Source organism: Olea europaea, chromosome 6, assembly GCF_002742605.1.
Source record: "Olea europaea var. sylvestris chromosome 6, O_europaea_v1, whole genome shotgun sequence".
NCBI classification, from domain to species: domain Eukaryota; kingdom Viridiplantae; phylum Streptophyta; class Magnoliopsida; order Lamiales; family Oleaceae; genus Olea; species Olea europaea.
The window spans coordinates 25,203,080-25,214,532 of record NC_036242.1 but is presented as its reverse complement, the minus strand read 5'-3'; the positions used below and the strand labels follow the sequence as shown (position 1 = coordinate 25,214,532).

The window sequence follows — 11,453 nt, the reverse complement described above, 5'->3', positions numbered from 1 at the left end:
TCACATTCTTAAGTCCAATGTTGAGTCCATGGTTTCATCTATCATGTTTTCAAGTTTTGCTTTGAACCGTTTAGAATGGATTTTCAATTGGAAACATGTTGAGGTTATGATTCTCCAAAATTTAGGCATATGAAGGAGGAAAGATCTCTTTGAAGATTTATCGAGCCATATACGAACTAGCATAATATGAACAAAATGAGTCCCTCTTTTTTATTTTTTATTTATTTATTTTATTTTTCAATCAATTCTAATACTAGATGAAGTGTGATAGAGCTGGAGAAAGTAATTTTTTAACTAGAATCGATACTCGGGTCATTGGAAATTTGGAATTGCACTTCTGTTTCAAGCTATACAAGAGAAACTAAATGTGTTCTAGCATGAAAAATCTGAGCAGAAGGCTATGAAATAGTACTACTTGAAAATGGGTGGCTTTATAGCCGCTACATTTATATCTTGTTACAAGATCTTTCTCTATTCCCTAATAGATCAACATTGCTCATTATTGTGCTCATGTCCTAAGTTTAGCTTCTTTTCTTCTTGTATTTCTTATTTTCGAACTTTACATTAATTTGTACATCTTGTTGCTGATTGTTCGTATCTGAAAATAAAAATTTATTTATCCTTCATATGTTTACTTAAGCAAGAAAGTAAAAAATTAATATAAAGTACGAAGTAATATTTGCCTTTAAATTTTAAAGCTCGTAAGCAAAATATTTAAACAAAAATCATCAAAAGATGCAGTTAGACATGAAATTCGACTCTTATTATATTCAATAGACACTCCATTTTTTATTTTTTTTTAGTTTCTCATGTTACTTATTGATGCTACCAAAAATCGTACTAGCCGATTTCTCGAGCTTGACGATTGAGAATGAACAAGAACGAAATCTTCGAGCACCTTAAACAAAGGCGCCAATGTAAATTTAAACAAAGGTGCCGATGTATGTCCTCGCCCCTCCGATACTTAAATCAGAAATAAAATTTGTGTGTGAGACTATAGACTGGAAATTATGTAAAAATGCATCTGAATAATGAATTAGGGTGCTATATTTATAGAGGTAAGTTGTACAATCATGATAGAATTTAGGTATTCAAATCCCTGGGAATCTTACCATGCTTAGGAGTTGTAATTCTAAATGGCATTATACCATTAATGTGTTCGGATAAGGACAGAACTCCAGTGATAGAATTCTATTACAAATGGACGAAACAGCTATACAAAGGCTCAACTTCCTTAGGAGAGGATAGGCCTCATCTTGTGGGATAATCCTAATGGATTGTGTTGCCAGGAGCGAGGTCAGCGGACAACCTTGAAGATATCACAATTGAGTGTTGAATCCTCATGCCGGGGGATGTCGGGCGACGATGCCACTTGAGGAGGTGCCAAGACACGAGCCGTAGAATTCTCGAGGAGTAATGCTCAAGATCATAGGCGAAAATTATTCGTTGGGCAAAATCTATCGAGAGTGGTCCGATCGAGGTGTAAGGTGGCAATATCACCTATAATGGCAAATTTAGATTCCCAACGTCGTAGATATGTGAGATAGACACCGACAATAATTGGAGGATGTGTAAAGATCTTGACCAATTTCTTTTTCTTTCTTTCTCCTTTTTTTTAACTTTATTTTTTTTAACGTAAATTTCCATACAAAGTAAAATATTGAAACCGATAAATTGGGGTAGGACCAAATCGTATAAAAAATTAGTAATATTAAGCTACAGTTCAATTTAATACAAAAAATTTATGATCCATATACGCTAGCATCCATTGCCAAATTGCATTATTGAAAGAAAAGCGGGGAAACATCTGCGTATTTAGGAGCTCCACGCACTCTCTCGTCTTGGCCATGGCGGCTATTAGCAGCACCACCATTCATGACCGTGCCTACCTGTACGCTACACACACTATCCATGTCAGAGCAGAAGGACCCATTTCTTCTCTTCCATTTCCTCGGCTCAATTTTCGTCTTAGCCAAAAGAACTTGATATCCCCCAGGTATTTTCTAATGTTTTTCTTTCTTTCCCCTTATCTTCTTCCGATTTTTCTATTTATTTTTGAATCAATATGATGATTCAATCCCATGCCTTCTCAAGAAGTGTAAAAAATCAATCTTTGAGGATAATTTCACTTAGATGAATTCAATGTTTATTCTATGGTATCATAATTTTTGATCTTATAGTTTTTGTGGTATTTCATGACTATTTTCTGATATTTTTACTTCCCGTTTGCCTTCGTTCTGTTTTTTTCAATTTAGTTTTAAATCAATAAGTAATTCAATCCCATGTGTTTTCAAAATTTGTTAAAATAATCAGTCTTTGTGGATGATTTTACTTAAATGGATTCAATCTTCATTCGATTTTATCATAGATTTTATCGTTTACTGTGTGGATGTTTGTTAATTTATCTACTTGTATTTTACAGGTTGAGAATTTGTTATAAAAGGAAGACAACAGTGGAAAAATGTCTTAGGGTACCAGCGACATTTTGTTTGATGGGAAGTAATTCTGAAGCATGCCCAGAAACAGACCAGACATATGTACCAAATGACGCTGCAAAGGTATAATTAGATATGATTTGGTTATCTGTTGCAGAACTTTTGGATTGAATTAATCGAGCTTATGTATTTCGGTTAATTTTCTAGATTTTTAAGCATAATTCTTCATCTATGTTGCTCGGACTCGGGTACAGGTGTTGTATAAGGGTACATAAATAGGAGTTGGATCCTTCTTATTTATTAAAATTCTAGATATGGGGACATGTTTAGAAAGTATACAAATTTTGGCTATAGGCAAGGGGATACATATTATATATATTGAGTTTAAAATTATTTCTACCTGAAAAAAAAAATTATAGAAATCAATTTAAACTCAGTACCAAAATGACAAAGATTAATAGAACAATAAATCATTTTAAATTCAATTCCAAAATATCAAAAGCAACATTCCCGATAACCTCAATAACTACAAATGGTTCGTAAAATATAACAAAAAATTATGTACATAAACCGTCTACAATATCATAACAATAGAAGAAATAAATAGTCCACTTAAAATCCAATTAAACCAACAAGTCCAAATCAACTTTACTCTTCATCATCAACAGTACTTGCCTGCCTCTAGTTGTGGCTCATCAAGAGAGAGTTCCGCAAGCTCAATGCTAGTTCGACCATCCAAGTCGGTTTGATATCCACCTACAAAACAAAATTTAATACAATAGAACCATATCCCTAAAAAGAAATAAAGAATATAGGATACATACACAAATCCCAATATTTTTTTGGCCCTTTGTACTCCTTGCTTCGAGACATTAGCTGAAGATTGAACGCACAAATTTTAGGTCTTCAGCCCTACTTGTTGTCAAGTTGTTTCTTTTGATACTTTGGATAAGTGAATATGTGCTCCGATTTCTTTCACAACAAGATTGAGATGTTGGCTGTGAATTTAATTTGAAGGCCAAAGATTGAAATAAAGATACCCGAAGTACCATGGTTAGCGTACCAAGAAATTGATTCTTGAAATGTTCTTTCTACAACTGAAATACTGTCCACCAGGAAAAAACCAAAATTCAACATACACTTTCCTCAAATCGATCAAATTTGCAAACAATATTTTGAAACATTTGCTTCTATTCATAGAAATTATTAATCCTCATGTGTTGCAATTTTTGGAACTCTGTTACTTCCATCTTCGAACTCCTTTAATTGGCTTCATAATAATATTTAGGAACTAAAGAGTACGCTATATATTATAAAGGAGTTCCAAGATGGAAGCAATGGAGTTTCAAAAGTTGCAACACATGGGGATCAAAAAGTTTCAATGAATAGAAGAAAATGTTTCAAAAAGTTATTTGGAAATCCGATTAATTTGAAGAAAGCATATGTTGAATTTGGTTCTTTTTCTAGTGGATCCGAATATTTCAATCCGCATAATGTTATCGAGGCAAGATTGTTTGAAGAACCGATTTTTTAGTGGGCTAATCATGATGGTTTGGTACCTTTATTGCTATCTTTGGCCTTAAATTGCTTTCACAACCAGCATCTTCATCTTGTTCTGAGAGAAATTGAAGCACCTACTTAAAGTATTAAATGAAAAAAAAAGCTGACAAGAAGTAAGGAAAAACGTGCATCGCAATCTTTTGCTACTATCATAAAAGGAAGAGTATTATGGACCAACAAAATATTTAGATTTGTGTATGGATAGTATTTTCTTTATTTCTCTTTTAAATATATGATTTTATTACATTAAGTTTTATGTGATTTTGTTTTTTTCAAGGTGGAGATGAAATTGACTTAGATGGACAAACTAGTATTGAACTTGTCGAACTCTCTCTTAATGAGCCACAATTGGAGGCAATTACTTTTGATGAGGAGTGAAGATGAAATTGAATTGTTTTGTAGTTGAATTTTAAGAAGACTATTTATTGTTTTTATTGTTAGGGCATTTTAGATGGTTTATGTTACTTTGTTATGATGTTCTGTTGGATTTTTTGAAACATTTGTAGTCCTTGTGTTTATTGTCCTTTAATGTTGTTTTTGTTATGTTCGAATTGGATTTGAAATGATGTATTGTTATGTCCTTTTTTGTTATTTTAGATTGAATTTAAATTGATTTCTATAAGAAAAATTTTAAGATTATATAAGACGTATCCCCGTATGCATATCCAAAGTTTGGATCATTTTTCACCGTATCCTCGTATCCTAAATTTTAAAAGAACAAGCATCCGGCTACTAAATATGTATCTGACACCATTCCCAAGTCCTAGCAACAAGCTACCATGTGGGTGGACAAATAAGACCCAGTATAACAGTGTTCATTTAGGTTTTTTGGGCAATGAAGCATTTTGTACATCCAATTTAATCATAATATTCATGAAATTCAAGATAGTTTTTTTTGTGCTTTTAGTATTTGGACTCTTCAGTGTCAATTTTTGAATTATAGGAGAATTGGACAGATTGTGCAACTATCGGGGAATAGAATTTGGTAATTAAGAAAATGGGTTTTCAGTAAGTTAATTCGTTGATATTGGTTTTTCAAGATTCATGCAAACAATCTACTCCTTGGATCTCTACATAATGCCTATGAATGGTTCTAATAGTTTCCTCTTGTACGCTCATGAATTTTTCATTGCTCTTATTGTGAAGGCTTTGGGTTTTTAATACTAAAATTGGGCTACTCGGAGTATTAATAGTCTTATTGGAGAATTGAAACTGTTCTGTGCTTCATCATTTCCCTAAGTTTTAAGATACAATCAGAAGTTTTATTCAGTTAGTGACAAACTGTAAAGATAATGCTGAAGTTATCACTTCTGGGTCACTGTTTCAAGACATTATATTGTAGAAAATCGAAAGGAAATATTTTCTTGGCTCCCCTCTTTTCTCATGTCCTGTTTTATTCTTACTGATAGATTTAGTTTCCTTCCATGGTTCTATAGATATATTCTGTTGATATAGTGGGTAAAACAAACTGGGGGATGCTTCTTAATTATAAGGTCAAGAAATTGCTTCTGCAGGATTGCTTTTCTTATGGAAAACATTCTCGATTTAAAGAATGAAATCATTAGTCTTATGTATAACGTATAATTCTTTCTATCTTCATGCAAATTACACTTGAGTGTGTAATACTTTCTAATGTAATTCTTTCTTGCAGGAAGCAGCTATTGACCTAAAGCTCCCGAGAAGAAGCTTGTTAGTAACTTTCACGTGTAACTCTTGTGACGCACGATCACAAAAGTTGATAAATAGATTAGCTTATGAACGAGGGCTTGTTTATGTACAGGTAATTCGTCTCTGAAGTAGTTTTTGTGTAATCTATGTTACAATTTATTTTAGGGATAATTGTAGCAGAAGTCCTTAACCTTTGAAACATTAAAAGACTTTCCTCAAACCTTTTATTTGTTGTAACCGTCATCCCTAACCTTTCCAAACGTTACATGTGAGACCCTTTTGAATGGTTTCCGTAAAAAATACCGTCAGTTGACCATCATAAACTTTGACTACCTTTTAATCAATTTAAAAGGATAAAATAGTAATTTTCTATTTATCACATCAAATAATTAAAAAACTTAAATTAAAAACCAAAAAATAAAATAAAAAATAAAATAGAATGAAGAATGGATCTTCTACTTTCCCCACCCCCTCAATTTAAAACCAGTAATAATAAATCTGCCACCTCTCCCACTACCTCCGTCGCCGTAGCCTCATTTTATCCGCTGTTGTCGTACGCCAAGACACAATTCTCTAGGCCTCTACCTCGCTGTTAGAAGTCTCCCCTGTTAGAAGTCTCCCCAACAGCTAAGTCACTTTTGCAAATCACCATCGACATCCCTAACTCCCCGAACCTTCCGTCCTCCTACACCAAGGCCGGCCAGTACCTTCAGCTTTGCCTCCAAGACCCCAATACAAAACCCTCCTTCCTTGCAATCGTGTTCCCACCTTCTATGACCAAATTGAAGGGGGTTTTCGAGTTCTTCTTGAAATCCGTCACGGGTACACTACGGTGCTCCTTTTGTAATGGGCAAGGGATTTGATTTCAATCAAATATCCTGGCCAAGATGTCCATGGCGGTGGCGGTGGGAGATTGCGGTGGCGGTGGCGGTGGCAGATTTACTGGTTTTAGATTGGGGGGGTGGGGTGGAGAAGAAGAAGAAGAAGATCCATCTTTCTTTCTTTCTTTCTTTTTTTTTTTTTTAAAGTTATTTAATTGTTTAATGTGGTAAATAAAAAGTTTTCATTTTGCCCTTTTAAAATTGATTAAAAGGTGTTTAAAATTTATTTTGATGATCAACTGACGGCATTTTTTACGAAAATCATCCAAAAATGCCTCACATGCAACGTTTGAAAAGGTAAGGAGAGATGGTTGCAACAAATGAAAGGTTTTGAGAAAGTTTGCTAATGTTTCAAAGCTTTGGGGCTTTTGCTACAATTATCCCTTTATTTTATTGTCTACCACAATTGGCGATGAAAGAAAGAGGAAGGGATGAGCAATTACTAAAAAGAGAATAAAAGACAATACTTGCCATAATTTATACCCGGTCCCGATTAACTGTATTCGAATGTTCAGTATTTTCTTTTGGCATTTCTAACCATCTATCTTTTCAATTGTTCTACCAGATTGGTCGTTCAAGATCTTTGGTCTCTACCCTAATAATCCTCACTAATGTTACTTTTGTTATTTGGCCATAAGGACGCTATGTTCTATTTACGCTTTTGTAGAATATGCATGATTAGAGCCTTTCTGTATTCAAATACTAGTTCTTTATTTTTCATGTTATATGTATCAGACTTTTGGCTATTCTCTGTCTTTCAGTATTATTGAAATCATATTATATTTAACGGCTTCAACTGGCTATGCTTTTCAACAGTGTTCAGGGTGTTCCAAGTATCACAAGTTAGTCGACAATCTAGGACTTGTGGTTGAGTACAACTTACGGGAGGAAACTGATCAAATCTAGAGCAAGCTTGTTATCGATTTTCATTCAGTTTTTCTGTTTTATTTTCTTATGTAAGAATATATGTTAACAATGAACAAATTTCATATCAAGTATATAGTGACAATACAATGTTTTGGGGAAAAGAAAGAAAATCGATATGGGATGAAGTGTTGTCTGCCCTGATCCTCTGGTGTATGCCAACAATTCTTCTTTCGTGCAAAAACCTTATAGTCATCTGTACCACTGGTTGCCCCGTAAAAGCTTATGAGCAGAAGCTCGTGACAGCCAAGAGAGTGGCTACTGCCAATCCAGCAGTTGCCCACATTCTAGATCTTCCCTGCTGACCTAGTGATGCCCCTCCATTCTGTAATTGAATGATGAGGAATCAGACACTATATAACGTTAGGATTTTTGGCCAGGCACTATTGAAAATAATAAGGTATAAAAATCGAAAGTATATGCATTACCAAATTTAGAGTTGGTGATGGTGCTGGTGTTGTTTCCTCAGTATCTTGAACAGTAGGTGGTGCTGGAGGGCTGGGGACAGTTGGTGCGGGTGCTGGTGCCTGATGATGCCTGTGCTTGTGCTTCCTTTTCTTGTGCTTGCCAGGTGCTGGTGCAGGTGAGGGTACCAAAAATGGTACTGGGGCTGGTGATGCAACAGGTGGTGCAGGCACTGGCGCTGGGGGTGCCGTAGGTGGTGGAATTGGTGGGGGTATTGTCGGTGCAGGAGCGGGTGCCTTTATTGCCGGGGCTGGTGTTGGTGGTGGCTGTTGGACAGGCGCAGGGGATGCCTGTGGTGGAGGTACTGCTGGTGAAACCACCGGTGGTGGTGGCAATGATGGTGGCTGGGCTGGACTTGCTACTGGATTTGGTGGAGTTTGTGGTGGTGGGACTTGAGGTGGCGGGGTGGTTGGGTTGGAAATTGGTGGAGCTATAGGTGGTGATGACGTTATAGGGGTGGTTGATGGAGTTGCTGCACTTGAAGCTGGCTGTGCTGCTGCTGCTGGAGGAGTAGGTGAAGCTGCTGGTGCTTGGGAATTGGCAATGACAAACAAAATGCATAAGCAAGTTGAAACATAAAACCACAAATATGTTGCCATTTTGCAGAAGTAGGTATGATGAGAACAACTTGCACTTTTATATATAGCTGAGGGATTTCAGAAATTTGAGAAGTTTCTAAAGGGGATTGGTATGGCGTGAGGGGAAATGTAGTTTTCATATGAATGAAACATCTGCTCTACTTTTGCATCTTTGTCAACGAGAAAAGTTACCTCTAAGCTCACATTTGGTATGCTTTATAGGACACCATTGTACACAATTATGAACCGAAATTTCAAGTTCTTTTTCTTTCTTAATATCTTTGATTATGTCGAGTTTATTGTACCAAAAATATTAATATAGATCATTATCTTTGTTAATCTTGTCTAATACTCGTCGTACCAAATAAATAAATAAAATAAAATAAAGTTTGAGAGGCCTCAATATTCTGAATAATGGGATGCGTCAAGCTTGGGATTCGTATCAGTCTTGTTCATCTGTTTCTATCAGGCGACTACCGTTTAGGTATGATGAAATCAAATCAGTAACTGGTGCCCAGTAATCATTCTAGAATATTATTTAATAATCTTCTCTCTACGTGGAGTTAGTTCATGTGCATTAAAGTAATCCACATTTAAATGATGTTGTTGCTTGAGAAACTCCTACGTAAATGATGTTTTGAGGATTTCCTTTAAAGCAAAGTATGTGCAGTCTCCTTAGCATTGCAGGAAAGTCAAAAATAGAGCCCACTAAATGATTTTGGTTCTACAATCTAATTATTACATTTGCCAACCAAGATTTCTTGAAGAAAATCTTGATTTGAAATCTTGGTTTGGAAAAGAGACAAAAAATTCATATTATTCACAGTCCATCGCCTATACGACAGCATAAAAATATGAAATTCACGAATAACCTTCTAAGATCAAGCACACGGGGATGTTTCTACATTTTGTTAAGCTAAAGGTTTTTGCATTTACGAAGTTGGTTCCTGTTGTTTCTGAAAACTCAGGCAGGGGTGTTGCGTGGAGTAAATGTTTATAAAAATGTGAAAAATAAGAAATTTACGGAAAAAATCTTTTATTTCTTGTTAATATTTTCATGAATACGTAGAAATAGGTAACAAAAACTCGTTAGTATTCATAATATTAAAAGTTTTATTACTTATTTGTTTAAACTCAATGTTTTTTTTACAAAGCAACGAGGGTTTTTTGAGTTATTCAAGCGTAAATTAACACGAAGTCAACATATAAATCCTCCCCAACGCTGTCTTAAGAATTATGACAATGTCATTTCTAACAGACACCACCAACCTTTCTTAAACAAAACTTCTGCTTGGAGCAAAATTTAGATTTAAACCAAGCACCTGATCTTGGTGTTCAGTCTCCATCGTAAAAACCTAATGAATGAAATTCTATCACATTTTTTCTTCCTTTATTTTAATATCTGCTGACAGAATATACAATGATCCAGTAACTTTTTCTTGGCTACTCAAAAAACTAAATGCGGGCAAGAAAAACGAGCGCAACCCTTATATTTAGTTGTCATCGTTGAGTTTGGAATCCTGAACAGACTGCCGGTGATAAGCCGGAGGAAGGTGTACTTTTAGCATTTCTTTTTATTAATTATATTCATATCACAATTTTATTAAGTTACAAATATCTTATTTCATGATACTCTTTGTCAAAATAATTTTTTTGCATGCTTCAAATTGGGGAATAAATATTTTTGTCACGTCTTTTCATGCCCTCTACGCAGGCTTTTAGTTGATTAGATATGAGATATGAAAATTAATGAAAGATTGAAGATATGAATGCATCGATAAAAATTAGGAAGTGCTATCGTAAATATTGTACCGAGTGCAACTAGCATATAGAGCAACTACTGAAAATTGAAGTATGAATATAAATAATCCTTTTTTGCAATGAATATAAATAATCCTTTTTTGCATACTTTTGGCCCAGGATCGCTCACTTGCATTCCTCCTCCCTAGACCCTATAGGACTCTTCTAGCCCTAAGCATCTGGCTTTAGCTCACGCACCTGGTCACTGGATTTGTCCTCCCCAAATTTGGTGGAGCCTCCAATTGGGCTTCATTCCTTGGGCTGAATTTTTATGTGTCAACAATTACCCCCCAATATGGCAGAATTAATACCAATTATTAAATTTTGCCATATTCACTTTGTGTTCCCAGCAACATTCAAAATTCCCAAGAATTTCAATCATTGTTTTCTTCCATAGCTTAAAAAGGTGCGACGTTTTGCAAACCCTTATAACCCCCAAATACGCCATTTCACTGCACCATTAAATCACACCTTACTTTTTTCGCTCTTCTCTCTCACAATTTTACTATTCATCTCTTTGCTTCCCTGCTACGTAACTCTGAAAAACTCCATTTCGTCCTTAATGGCTACTTCACCATCTCAATCTGGCGACTCCTTTAGTTTTGAAGACTTTCAGAAACTCCTTAATCGTCAATACATAACTCCGAACTTTCTCGCACCTGCCAATGTCGAACTCAATGAGTTCTACCTAGGTCCTTTCTTTAACAATGCAGAGGCAGTCGAACAAGCGGCGGTGGGCCAACTGTTTCCTTGTACTCAAGGTCCTCCATTTCTAAACTCTCTGCCGCTGGGGCCACTTCGCGAAAGAGGTATTCGCACTTGGCCTAAATCTGATGTAGTTTTCCGTAGGTGGCATGCTCGCCTTGTGGACTAAGGCACTTTTTGATAATGATAGAATTTCTGATTTGTTAGAAATCTCTTTTCAACCCCCTACTTTTGATTCAGCACTTTTTTCGATCGCTTTAAGTTTTTGATTTTCTGAGTATAATACCTTTGTTTTCTCTCTTGACCCCATGTCTATTACTTTAAGGGGTGTTGGGGCCCTAGTGAATCTGCTATCTTTGGGCGATAACATTTTTCTTGGTATCTTGGTTTCTGGTGGCGCTCCAAAGTTTGGTAAAAACCTCACCGAGTCTTATTCA

General features: G+C 35.5%; 2 protein-coding genes across 2 annotated transcripts; one reads left to right on the top strand and one right to left on the bottom strand.

The window, feature by feature from the left end:
* The first annotated feature begins 1,759 nt into the window (after positions 1–1,759).
* LOC111396251 (DNL-type zinc finger protein) lies at positions 1,760–7,729 on the top strand. Its single transcript, XM_023022624.1, has 4 exons — positions 1,760–1,996; positions 2,423–2,558; positions 5,647–5,775; positions 7,361–7,729. Exons 1-4 carry the CDS (start codon positions 1,848–1,850, stop codon positions 7,448–7,450), a joined length of 504 nt encoding a protein of 167 aa, XP_022878392.1. The 5' UTR covers positions 1,760–1,847; the 3' UTR covers positions 7,451–7,729.
* Positions 7,510–8,805, bottom strand: LOC111396250 (lysine-rich arabinogalactan protein 19). Its single transcript, XM_023022623.1, has 2 exons — positions 7,897–8,805; positions 7,510–7,793 (listed from the first exon to the last, which is right to left on the bottom strand). The coding sequence occupies exons 1-2, from the start codon at positions 8,530–8,532 to the stop codon at positions 7,692–7,694; spliced, it is 738 nt and encodes a 245-aa protein (XP_022878391.1). The 5' UTR covers positions 8,533–8,805; the 3' UTR covers positions 7,510–7,691.
* Between the last annotated feature and the right edge of the window lie 2,648 nt (positions 8,806–11,453).